The sequence below is a fragment of the Salvelinus alpinus genome, chromosome 1 (assembly GCF_045679555.1).
Source record: "Salvelinus alpinus chromosome 1, SLU_Salpinus.1, whole genome shotgun sequence".
NCBI lineage: Eukaryota > Metazoa > Chordata > Actinopteri > Salmoniformes > Salmonidae > Salvelinus > Salvelinus alpinus.
In genome coordinates this window covers 16773981-16786778 of record NC_092086.1, presented here as the reverse complement: position 1 = coordinate 16786778, position 12798 = coordinate 16773981, and the positions used below count along the sequence as shown (strand labels likewise).

The following is a 12798-nucleotide window of genomic DNA, read 5'->3' as shown; positions in this document are numbered from 1 at the left end:
TCCAGACACACCTCTGACAGTCCAGACACACAGACACACCCTCTGACAGTCCACTCACACAGACACACCCTCTGACATTCCACTCACACAGACACACCCTCTGACAGTCCAGACACACCCTCTGACAGTCCACTCACACAGACACACCCTCTGACAGTCCAGACACTCAGACACACCCTCTGACAGTCCAGACACACAGACACACCCTCTGACAGTCCAGACACACCCTCTGACAGTTCAACTCACACAGACACACCCTCTGACAGTCCAGACACACAGACACACCCTCTGACAGTCCAGACACACCCTCTGACAGTCCACTCACACAGACACACCATCTGACAGTCCAGACACACAGACACACCCTCTCTGACAGTCCAGACACACCCTCTCTGACAGTCCAGACACACTTCCCTGAGCCTAATTTTAACTCATAGTGTGTGGTCATTAGGGGAGTAGTGTGTGGTCATTGGTGGAAAAAGTACCCAATTGTCATACTTGAGTAAAAGTAAAGATACCTTAATAGAAAATGACTCAAGTAAAACTGAAAGTCACCCAGTAAAATGCTACTTGAGTAAAAGTCAAAAAGTATTTGGTTTTACATATACTTAAGTATCAAAAGTATAAATCATTTCATATTCCTTATATTAAGCAAACCAGACGACACCATTGTATATTTATTACTGATATCCAGGGGCTCAAACACAACATCATTTACAAACTAAGCATCTGTGTAGGACCATGCCTCAGGACTACCTGGCATGATGACTCCTTGCTGTCCCCAGTCCACCTGGCCGTGCTGCTGCTCCAGTTTCAACTGTTCTGCCTGCGGCTATGGAACCCTGACCTGTCCACCGGACGTGCTACCTGTCCCAGACATGCTGTTTTCAACTCCTAGAGATCGCAGGAGCGGTAGAGATACTCTTAATGATCGGCTATGAAAAGCCAACTGACATTTACTCCTGAGGTGCTGACTTGCTGCACCCTCGACAACTACTGTGATTATTATTATTTGACCATGCTGGTCATTTATGAACATTTGAACATCTTGGCCATGTTCTGTTATAATCTCCACCCGGCACAGCCAGAAGAGGACTGGCCACCCCTCATAGCCTGGTTCCTCTCTAGGTTTCTTCCTAGGTTTTGGCCTTTCTAGGGAGTTTTTCCTAGCCACCGTGCTTCTACACCTGCATTGCTTGCTGTTTGGGGTTTTAGGCTGGGTTTCTGTACAGCACTTTGAGATATCAGCTGATGTAAGAAGGGCTATATAAATACATTTGATTTGATTTTGATTTGTTCAGTGAGTCCGCCAGATCAGAGGCAGTAGAGATGACCTGGGATGTTCTCTAGATAAGTATGTGAATTATACCATTTTCCTGTCCTGCAAAGCATAACAAATATAACGAGTACATTTGAGTGTCAGAAAAACATTTATGGAGTAAAAAGTACCTTATTTTTTCTAGGAATGTAGTGAAGTAAAAGTTGTCAAAAATATAAATAGCAAAGTAAAGTACAGATACCCCCAAAAACGACTTAAGTAGTACTTTAAAGTATTTTTACTTAAGTACTTTACACCACTGTGGATGGTGTTGTGTCCATGAGTAACCATTAGGGTTTAGGCAGTAGTGTGTGTGTGTGTGTGAGAGGGAAAACTCCTTGTCCCTGTCAGTTGAAACTATAAACACAGAGGGAAAACTCCATGTCCCTGTCAGTTGAAACTATAAACACAGAGGGAAAACTCCATGTCCCTGTCAGTTGAAACTATAAACACAGAGGGAAAACTCCATGTCCCTGTCAGTTGAAACTATAAACACAGAGGGAAAACTCCATGTCCCTGTCAGTTGAAACTATAAACACAGAGGGAAGACTCCATGTCCCTGTCAGTTGAAACTATAAACACAGAGGGAAAACTCCTCCATGTCCCTGTCAGTTGAAACTATAAACACAGAGGGAAAACTCCTCCATGTCCCTGTCAGTTGAAACTATAAACACAGAGGGAAAACTCCTCCATGTCCCTGTCAGTTGAAACTATAAACACAGAGGGAAAACTCCATGTCCCTGTCAGTTGAAACTATAAACACAGAGGGAAAACTCCTCCATGTCCCTGTCAGTTGAAACTATAAACACAGAGGGAAGACTCCATGTCCCTGTCAGTTGAAACTATAAACACAGAGGGAAAACTCCATGTCCCTGTCAGTTGATACTATAAACACAGAGGGAAGACTCCATGTCCCTGTCAGTTTAAACTATAAACACAGAGGGAAAACTCCTCCATGTCCCTGTCAGTTGAAACTATAAACACAGAGGGAAAACTCCTCCATGTCCCTGTCAGTTGATACTATAAACACAGAGGGAAGACTCCATGTCCCTGTCAGTTGAAACTATAAACACAGAGGGAAAACTCCATGTCCCTGTCAGTTGAAACTATAAACACAGAGGGAAAACTCCTCCATGTCCCTGTCCGTTGATTCTATAAACACAGAGGGAAAACTCCTCCATGTCCCTGTCAGTTGATACTATAAACACAGAGGGAAAACTCCATGTCCCTGTCAGTTGAAACTATAAGCACAGAGGGAAAACTCCTCCATGTCTCCAGCTGGCCATGCTCAGAGTGGATGACATAAGGTACAGATTTGACGGGTATTTAAGGGGTATTATCACTGCTCTACTATGGAATGTGTAGGATGTCAGAAGAGAGGAGACGGGGTGGGAGAGAAGGGAGGGGGATAGAGGGGGGGGAGAAGAAAAGATTCTCACTATCAAATGTGCTGACGGGCAAATTCCCTCTCACCCTGCTATCTCAGAAATGCAAGGCTGCTGAAAGACTGTCTCTTATTATCAGGATCTCCTCTCCTTCATTCCTCCTCCTATATTCTTGTTCTCCCTCCTCTCTCTCCTTCATTCCTCGTCCTATATTCTTGTTCTCCCTCCTCTCTCTCCTTCATTCCTCGTCCTATATTCTTGTTCTCCCTCCTCTCTCCTTCATTCCTCGTCCTATATTCTTGTTCTCCCTCCTCTCTCTCCTTCATTCCTCGTCCTATATTCTTGGTCTCCCTCCTCTCTCTCCTTCATTCCTCGTCCTATATTCCTGTTCTCCCTCCTCTCTCCTTCATTCCTCGTCCTATATTCTTGTTCTCCCTCCTCTCTCTCCTTCATTCCTCGTCCTATATTCTTGTTCTCCCTCCTCTCTCTCCTTCATTCCTCGTCCTATATTCTTGGTCTCCCTCCTCTCTCCTTCATTCCTCGTCCTATATTCTTGTTCTCCCTCCTCTCTCCTTCATTCCTCGTCCTATATTATTGTTCTCCCTCCTCTCTCTCCTTCATTCCTCGTCCTATATTCTTGTTCTCCCTCCTCTCTCCTTCATTCCTCGTCCTATATTCTTGTTCTCCCTCCTCTCTCTCCTTCATTCCTCGTCCTATATTCTTGGTCTCCCTCCTCTCTCTCCTTCATTCCTCGTCCTATATTCCTGTTCTCCCTCCTCTCTCCTTCATTCCTCGTCCTATATTCTTGTTCTCCCTCCTCTCTCTCCTTCATTCCTCGTCCTATATTCTTGTTCTCCCTCCTCTCTCTCCTTCATTCCTCGTCCTATATTCTTGGTCTCCCTCCTCTCTCCTTCATTCCTCATCCTATATTCTTGTTCTCCCTCCTCTCTCCTTCATTCCTCGTCCTATATTATTGTTCTCCCTCCTCTCTCTCCTTCATTCCTCGTCCTATATTCTTGTTCTCTCTCCTCTCTCCTTCATTCCTCGTCCTATATTCTTGTTCTCCCTCCTCTCTCTCCTTCATTCCTCGTCCTATATTCTTGTTCTCCCTCCTCTCTCCTTCATTCCTCGTCCTATATTCTTGTTCTCCCTCCTCTCTCTCCTTCATTCCTCGTCCTATATTCCTGGTCTCCCTCCTCTCTCCTTCATTCCTCCTGACACAAGCACAGGCAGTGTGCCCTTACTAGGAGAAAACTGTTTAATAACCACTGAACTCATTTTTCCTCATCAATGATGAGCATTGAGTCTGTCATGACAGTGTTTCTCACTCTTTTCCTCTAAAAAAAGTGAATAAATTGGAAACGGGAAAATCATGATGCGGTTTCTGTTTGTTTATTGACAGATTGTTTTTGTTCTTTTTTAACTTTTGCAGTTCACATTCTCATTCAAACACGTTCCACAACCACACAGAGAGAGACACAGAGAGAGACACAGAGAGACAGACACAGAGAGACAGACACAGAGAGACAGACACAGAGAGACAGACACAGAGAGACAGACACAGAGAGACAGACACAGAGAGACAGACACAGAGAGAGAGACACAGAGAGAGAGACAGAGACACAGACACAGAGAGACAGAGAGACACAGAGAGACAGAGAGACACAGAGAGACACAGAGAGACACAGAGACACAGAGACACAGAGAGACAGACAGACAGACAGACAGACAGACAGACAGACAGACAGACAGACGAATGCTGAATCCCAGATGAACCCAGACTACCATTCATTCCATGACCATACTAGCATACCAACTGGAATGTACTGTAACAAAGTGTGTGGGTCTAGGAACATCACTGAAGGCTGTGACCTTTTAGAAGTGCAGCTGTACTTTGTGATGTGTCACACAGAATGCCATCCTGAAGGATCCTGTGCTACAGTTCTTCAGTTCCTGCTGAGAATAGTTTCCGCCAGGCCTACTGGACAGGACCCTATGGAAGAAAACAGAGCGTACAAAAAAGAAAAAAGAGAATAAGTACATTATTGAAGATAATCACGTGTGTCAAGGAGCTAAAAGTGGATAATATTGTCGTTTCTTTTCATAGACAGAAACTAAATCAAGTCCTTACTCTGATAAATAGTTGAAGGTCATATCTTTGAAAGATTTTCTCTTATCGGAGCGGACCTCGTTCTCGACTAATTACATAGTAAAGTGAATCAAGGTTTGGCAGGCAGAGGAAAGGCAAGCATCTGGGTCTAATAAGGAATAGTCAACCTCACTAACAGACAGACTCTTTATATTACAACCCTGATATGAACGGGCTGTCTGTTCTGCAGCCTGCAGCAGCACCTGACTTACTGCATAAGGACCAGACATCTATTTCCTTCAGACTAATAAAGTAGTCAATCATTTATTAATTCATCCATCCACACACGCAAAAAAACACACCAATATTTTTGATTAGCAGTTCTCAAAATGGTTACCTTGGCAATGAGCTGGGGCTTCTGTACTCCTAGCCAATCACAGAGCTGGTTTCTGTGGGTCCTCACCGTGGCGACGTCCTCCTCCCTAAAACCAGAGGATACAGAGAGGACAACGTAATGTGAAGACAACGTGAAGACGACAGACTAACACCCAATAAGACTGACCCTACAGTAGGACTGACCCTACAGTAAGACTGACCCTACAATAACACTGACCCTACAATAAGACTGACCCTACAGTAGGACTGACCCTACAGTAGGACTGACCCTACAGTAAGACTGACCCTACAGTAGGACTGACCCTACAGTAAGACTGACCCTACAGTAGGACTGACCCTACAGTAGGACTGACCCTACAGTAAGACTGACCCTACAGTAGGACTGACCCTACAGTAAGACTGACCCTACAGTAGGACTGACCCTACAGTAAGACTGACCCTACAGTAAGACTGACCCTACAGTAAGACTGACCCTACAGTAAGACTGACCCTACAGTAGGACTGACCCTACAGTAAGACTGACCCTACAGTAAGACTGACCCTACAGTAAGACTGACCCTACAGTAGGACTGACCCTACAGTAAGACTGACCCTACAGTAGGACTGACCCTACAGTAAGACTGACCCTACAGTAAGACTGACCCTACAGTAAGACTGACCCTACAGTAAGACTGACCCTACAGTAGGACTGACCCTACAGTAAGACTGACCCTACAGTAAGACTGACCCTACAGTAAGACTGACCCTACAGAAGGACTAACCCTACAGTATGACTGACCCTACAGTAGGACTGAACCTACAGTAGGACTGACCCTACAGTATGACTGACCCTACAGTAAGACTGACCCTACAGTAAGACTGACCCTACAGTAAGACTGACCCTACAGTAAGACTGACCCTACAGTAGACTGACCCTACAGTAAGACTGACCCTACAGTAGGACTGACCCTACAGTAAGACTGACCCTACAGTAAGACTGACCCTACAGTAAGACGGACCCTACAGTAGGACTGACCCTACAGTAGGACTGACCCTACAGTAGGACTGACCCTACAGTAAGACTGACCCTACAGTAAGACTGACCCTACAGTAAGACTGACCCTACAGTAGGACTGACCCTACAGTAAGACTGACCCTACAGTAAGACTGACCCTACAGTAAGACTGACCCTACAGTAAGACTAACCCTACAGTATGACTGACCCTACAGTAGGACTAACCCTACAGTAGGACTGACCCTACAGTAGGACTGACCCTACAGTAGGACTAACCCTACAGTAGGACTGACCCTACAGTAGGACTGACCCTACAGTGCAATGACTCCTCTAGAAAACACAGTGTGACCACTGAGCAGTTAGTAGAAAAGGAAAAAGCCTAATTCTGTGGAAATGGTCTTCAGTAGTTTAATAAATGAGCAGCAGTCCCAGCAGGAGATAACATAGTCTGTCTGTCTGTCCACTGCTCATTTCTTGTTAAAACCCTTTCCAGGAAGTAAGGGGTTTCCCTTTTCTAGTTCATGACCTTTAAACCCTGCACTCAAAGACCTGTTCCCAGGTCTGTCCTTAAAACACTGCACTCAAAGACCTGTTCCCAGGTCTGTCCTTAAAACCCTGCACTCAAAGACCTGTTCCCATGTCTGTCCTTAAAACCCTGCACTCAAATACCTGTTCCCAGGTCTGTCCTTTAAACCCTGCACCCAAAGACCTGTTACAAGGGCTGCCTCCCAATTTTCCTAAAGTGTGCATTTGTACAGTCCCTCTCCGGCATTTAAAAGCATAGGATTGAAGGGGGCTTACACCATTGTTAACTTCTTATGGCTAGGGGGCAGCATTTTCACGTTTGGATGAAAAGCGTGCCCAGAGTAAACTGCCTGCTACTCAGTCCCAGTTGCTAATATATGCATATTATTAGTAGATTTGGATAGAAAACACTCTGAAGTTTCTAAAACTGTTCGAATGATGTCTGTGAGTATAACAGAACTCATATGGCAGGCAAAAACCTGAGAAATATCCAACCAGGAGGTGGGAAATCTGAGGTTTGTAGTTTTTCAACTCTTGGCCTACACAGTGTCTATGGGGTCATATTGCACTTCCTAAGGCTTCCACTAGATGTCAACAGTCTTTAGAACCTTGTATGATGCTTCTACTGTGAAGTGGGGGCGAATGAGAGGGGATTGAGTAAGGTCTCTCCCAGAGATTCACGAGCTGACCATGCGCGTTCACGTGAGAGCGACCTGCTTTCTGCATAGCATTTCTGAAGACAAAGGAATTCTCCGGTTGGAACATTATTGAAGATTTATGTTAAAAACATCCTAAAGATTGATTCTATACTTCGTTTGACATGTTTCTACGGACTGTAATATGACTTTTCGTCTGAACTTTTGCCTGGACCTAACTACAAAAAGTAGTTATTTGGACATAAATTATGGACTTTATGGAACAAATCAAACATTTATTGTGGAACTGGGATTCCTGGGAGTGCATTCAGGTGAAGATCATCAAAGGTAAGTGAATATTTATAATGCTATTTCTGACTTCTGTTGACTCCAACATGGCGGATATCTGTTTGGGTTGTGTTGGTCTCTGAGCGCCGTACTCAGATTATTGCATGGTGTGCTTTTTCCGTAAAGTTTTTTTGAAATCTGACACAGCGGTTGCATTAAGGAGAAGTATATCTTTTAATCTGTGAATAACACTTATTATTTTATTATTAACACTGTCTCTTATCAATATTTATTATGAGTATTTCTGTGATTTGATGTGGCTCTGTGCAAATTCACGGGATGTGTTGGAGGCAAAGCCAAATGTAAACTGAGGTTTTTGGATATAAATATGAACTTGATCGAACAAAACATACATGTATTGTGTAACATGTTGTCCCGGGAGTGTCATATGATGAGGAATATCAAAGGTTAGTGATTCATTTGATCTCTATTTCTGCTTTTTGTGACTCCTCTCTTTGGTTGGAAAATTGCTGTATGCTTTCTGTGACTAGTTGCTGACCTAACATAATGATATGTTCTGCTTTCGCCGAAAAGCCTTTTTGAAATCGGACACTGTGGTTGGATTAACGAGAATTTTATCTTTCAAATGGTGTCTAATACTTGTATGTTTGAGAAAATTGAATTATGAGATTTCTGTTGATTGAATCTGGCGCCCTGCAATTTCATTGGCTGTTGGCGAGGGGTTCCGCTAGTCCTAGACAGGTTAACAGGGAGTGTGCACATGCACACCGGGAGAAGGGGGGAGAATCAGAACGCAGCGCTAATTAATTGAGTTCCTGTCTCTGATTCCACTGACCAGTTGGTGTCACTCAGCGACGTCATGACATCATCCATCACGTCAGGGTCGATGACATCATCGTAGGTCAGCAGCATCTCATACACCTGGCTGGCTGTGGTCTTCCTGATCTGTACAGAGAGAGAGAGAGAGAGAGAGAGACAGAGAGAGAGACAGAGAGACAGAGCGAGAGAGAGAGAGAGAGACAGAGAGAGAGACAGAGAGACAGAGCGAGAGAGAGAGAGGAGAAGAGAGAGGTTACACCTGGCTGACTGTGGTCTTCCTGATCAGTCCACTGACACCCCTATCAGATCACCCTATCAGATCACCCTATCAGATCACTTCCTGGACAAAAAGTTGCACTGTAATAGTGAAGGTGTAAACTTGGCAGTAGAAAACCTAAACAGTATATTTGACCTCTCAGCTTCCCTATCAAATATAAACATGTCAAGCAGAAGACCTTAGAAAATTAACAACAATGACGAATGGTTTGATGAAGAATGCAAAAACCTATGAAAGAAATTGAGAAACCTGTCCAACCAAAAACATAGACCCAGAAAACCTGAGTCTATGACTTCACTATGGCAAAAAACACACATTTTCTTTCCACAGGGCCGTGGGGTGAGACAGGGATGCAGCTTGAGCCCTCTTCAACATATATATCAACGAATTGGCACTAGAACTGTCTGCAGCACCCGGACACACCCTTCTAGAATCTGAAATCAAATGTCTACTGTTTGCTGATGATCTGGTGCTTCTGTCACCAACCAAGGAGGGCCTACAGCAGCACCTATATCTTCTGCACAGATTCTGCCAGACCTGGGCCCTGACAGTAAATCTCAGTATGACAAAAATAACGGTGTTCCAAAAAAAGGTCCAGGACCACGAATACAAATTCCATCTAGACACCGTTGCGCTAGAGCACACAAAAACTATACATACCTTGGCCTAAACATCCGTTCCACAGGTAACTTCCACAAAGCTGTGAACGATCTGAGAGACAAGGCAAGAAGGGCCTTCTACGCCATCAAAAGGAATATAAAATTTGAAATCCCAAATAGGATCTGGTTAAAAACACTTGAATCAGTTATAGAACCCATTGCCCTTTAAGGTTGTGAGGTCTGGGGTCCGCTCACCAACCAAGAATTCACAAAATGGGACAAACACTAAATTGAGACTCTGCATGTAAAATTCTGCTAAAATATCCTCAGTGTACAACGTAAAACACCAAATAATGCATGCAGAGCAGAATTAGGCCGATACCCGCTAATTAACAAAATCCAGAAAAGAGCTGTTCAATTCTACAACAACCTAATAGGAAGCGATTCCCAAAACTTCCTTAACAAAGCCATCACCTACAGAGAGATGAACCTGGAGAAGAGCCCCCTAAGCAAGCTGGTCCTGGGGCTCTGTTCACAAACACACACAGACCCGATACAACCCCAAGACAGCAACATAATTAGACCCAACCAAATCATGAGAAAACAAAAAGATAATTACTTGACACATCGAAAAGAATAAAACAAAAAAACTGACCACATAATGCATGCAGAGCCGATACATGCAGGCCGATACCCGCTAAATTCTACAACCACCTAAAAGGAAGTGATCTATTGGGTGAAATACCACAGTGTGTCATCACAGCAGTGTGACCTGTTGCCACAAGAAAAGGTCAAGCAGTTTTTGTACTTTAACTATTTGCACATCATTACAACACTGTATGAAGACATTTGCAATGTCTTTATTCCTTTGGAACTTCTGTGAGTGTAATGTTTACTGTTCATTTTTTATTGTTTATTTCACTTTTGTCTATGATTTATTTAACTTGCTTTGGCAATGTAAACATATGTTTCCCATACCAATAAAACCCCTTAAATTGAAATTGAGAGAGAGAGAGAGAGAGAGAGAGAGAGAGAGAGAGAGAGAGAGAGAGAGAGAGAGAGAGAGAGTTCCGGAGTTCCAAATTAAGCAGCAACAGCTGAAAAGATGAGCTCCTAAAAATATTGAATTTTACATGGTTTTTAGAGGAAAGTATATCGAAAAAAAGCAAAAGAAAACTGCAAGACTGATTAGGAGACCAAACAAGCAGCAAACAAAGAAGAAAGGCTTTCGAAAAAAGTAAAATTATACAATTTTCTTAGCTAGCTAAGTTGTTTACCTGTTGCTAGGCAGTTGCTAGGGACTCTCCTGAAAGAAGCTAGCTAGCTAACAAGGAGAGAGAGAGAGAGAGAGAGGTCATGATCAGATGATCAGATGAGCTCCTGCATTTTTCAGCATTTTCTTTAAAAAAGATAGATTTAGAGTTAGTTAAACTTGGATTTTTTGTGGAACTGAGAGAGATACAGCTTCAACTGTATTCAACTGTAACTGACTTGATACAGCTTCAACTAGCACTGACGTGTCAAGTGAGAGGTGTCAAAGACCATTAGCCCAACAATGGCAGGAGAGTCGAATAGTCTACCCCAACCAAATGGAGAGGCCTTAGAAGCTCCCTCCTGCTGTTCAGAGGTAATTAAAATACAGTACCCTGTGAGTGTAAAGAATGATAAGGCAAGAAAAGAGCACAAAATGAAGCTCCTTATGGAAAATCAAGAGACACTTTTTGCTGACTATTACAAAAATGGGAACATCAGCAACCTTATCTTCCACACAAACCATCCCCTGGCATGGCACAGTGCTATATTAGCACACTACCCCTCTGTTAAGAGAGGGGGGGTTAACGAGGGGTGGAAACTCAGGATACTTGACAACGAGGACTCTGAGTCAGCTAACATAAATCTATATAAGTCTGGAACAGTATTGGTACAGGGCAACCCCAAACAGTTTCAGCTGGACTTTCACCTAATCAAAGAATTAGCCCAGCAGGAGAAGCTCTCCCTTGATAAAGATACCCCCACCCCAAGCGGGTCAGACCAGACCTCTTCATCATATAACCCCACAGACGAGCAACCCTCAGCAGACAGTCAACCTCCCAGTACAGAGCACTTCTCCCTCATTGAAATGAAGGATAAATTCACCCAGCTGGAGGTAAGGCAGGTGGAGCTGGAACAGCAGGTGATTACACTCCAGTCAGCACAGACCCAGACAACAGTCCAGCACAACAACCCCTTAACCAGACCAGGAGAGCTGGAGGTGGAGAGAGACATATCTGCACTCTGGACAGTGGTGAGACAACTTCAACAGGAGAAAGAGCAGAAGCAGGAGCAGAACAAAGCACTAGAGGAGAGGATCAGACTGCTGGAGGAGAGGGAGAGGGGGATGGAGGAGAGGATCAGACTGCTGGAGGAGAGGTTGAGGGGGATGGCATGTGACAGAGAACAACCCACTAGGGAGGTGGCCATCCCCACAGAGACGCCAGCAGAACAGCCCACCTCAGCACCGGACAAAAGTCTCGACACCACAGCAGAACAGTCCACACCAGACCCTGACCATAGAGTCAACATCACAGCAGAACAGACAAAAGAAAAAACCCAAGCCCAGCAGCTCTCACCCCCCCTGAGCACCCCCCCTGTCAGCCACCCTGATAGCCCTCCTGACAACCCCCCCACACCCACTGAGAACAAACACAAGACACAGATTGTTCTCCTTATGGACTCAAATGGGAAATGTATAGAAGAAAAAAAACTTTTTCCCAAACACAGTGTGTCTAAACTCTGGTGTCCAAACACCCAGCGCGCCCTAGACCTTCTGTCTGAGGACAAACTAGGCTCACCTAGCCACATAATAATACACACAGGCACAAACGACCTGAGAGCAAAGCAGGAAAGGGTGGCCACAGCACTGAAGGGAGTGATTGAAAAAGCTTCTTCTACTTTCCCCAATGCACAAGTGGTTATCTCCACCCTGCTACCACGAAAAGACTTCCACCCTGCTACAATACAGCGGGTAAACGCAAGCATTTCCCGTGACTGTGCCTCAAAACCAAATGTTTTCCTGGCCCACCACTCCACCCTGGACTTGAACAGCCTCTATGACCAGGTCCACCTCTATAAGGCTGCAGTGCCCACCTTTGTCCGGACTCTAAAGGACATCGCTCTCAAACGCAGCCCCAACACTTCACACAGGAGCAACAGATCAATAGACACCCCACCCAGACCAGCGAGACACCCTCCAAGACCTGCAGGACCCCCCCGTGGACCTACACATAGAGGACCCACGCCAAGAGGACTTACATCCAGACCACAGCACCCCCAGACACATCCACACCCCCACCCCAACCAATCAACACCCCCCCACATCAACCATGCCCACACCCCATTTAGGCCCCCTCAGATCAGACCTATGCCACTCCTGCCCACCCCATGCACCCCACCCCCGCAAAGAGAGCATCAAC

The 12798-nt window shown here is 44.8% G+C and overlaps 1 protein-coding gene across 3 annotated transcripts in view; it reads right to left on the bottom strand.

Moving 5' to 3' along the window:
- Positions 1–4079: 4079 nt before the first annotated feature.
- The window catches only part of tbcd (tubulin folding cofactor D), a 131939-nt gene continuing 123220 nt past the window's right edge, over positions 4080–12798 (bottom strand). For all 3 annotated transcript variants that reach the window (XM_071395046.1, XM_071395126.1, XM_071394966.1), the window contains 3 exons: positions 8487–8596; positions 5190–5274; positions 4080–4696 (listed from right to left, as the gene is read on the bottom strand). In XM_071395046.1, coding sequence (XP_071251147.1) covers positions 4682–4696; positions 5190–5274; positions 8487–8596 — 210 coding nt within the window. In that variant the 3' untranslated portion in view covers positions 4080–4681. The remainder of the gene's footprint in view (positions 4697–5189; positions 5275–8486; positions 8597–12798) is intronic.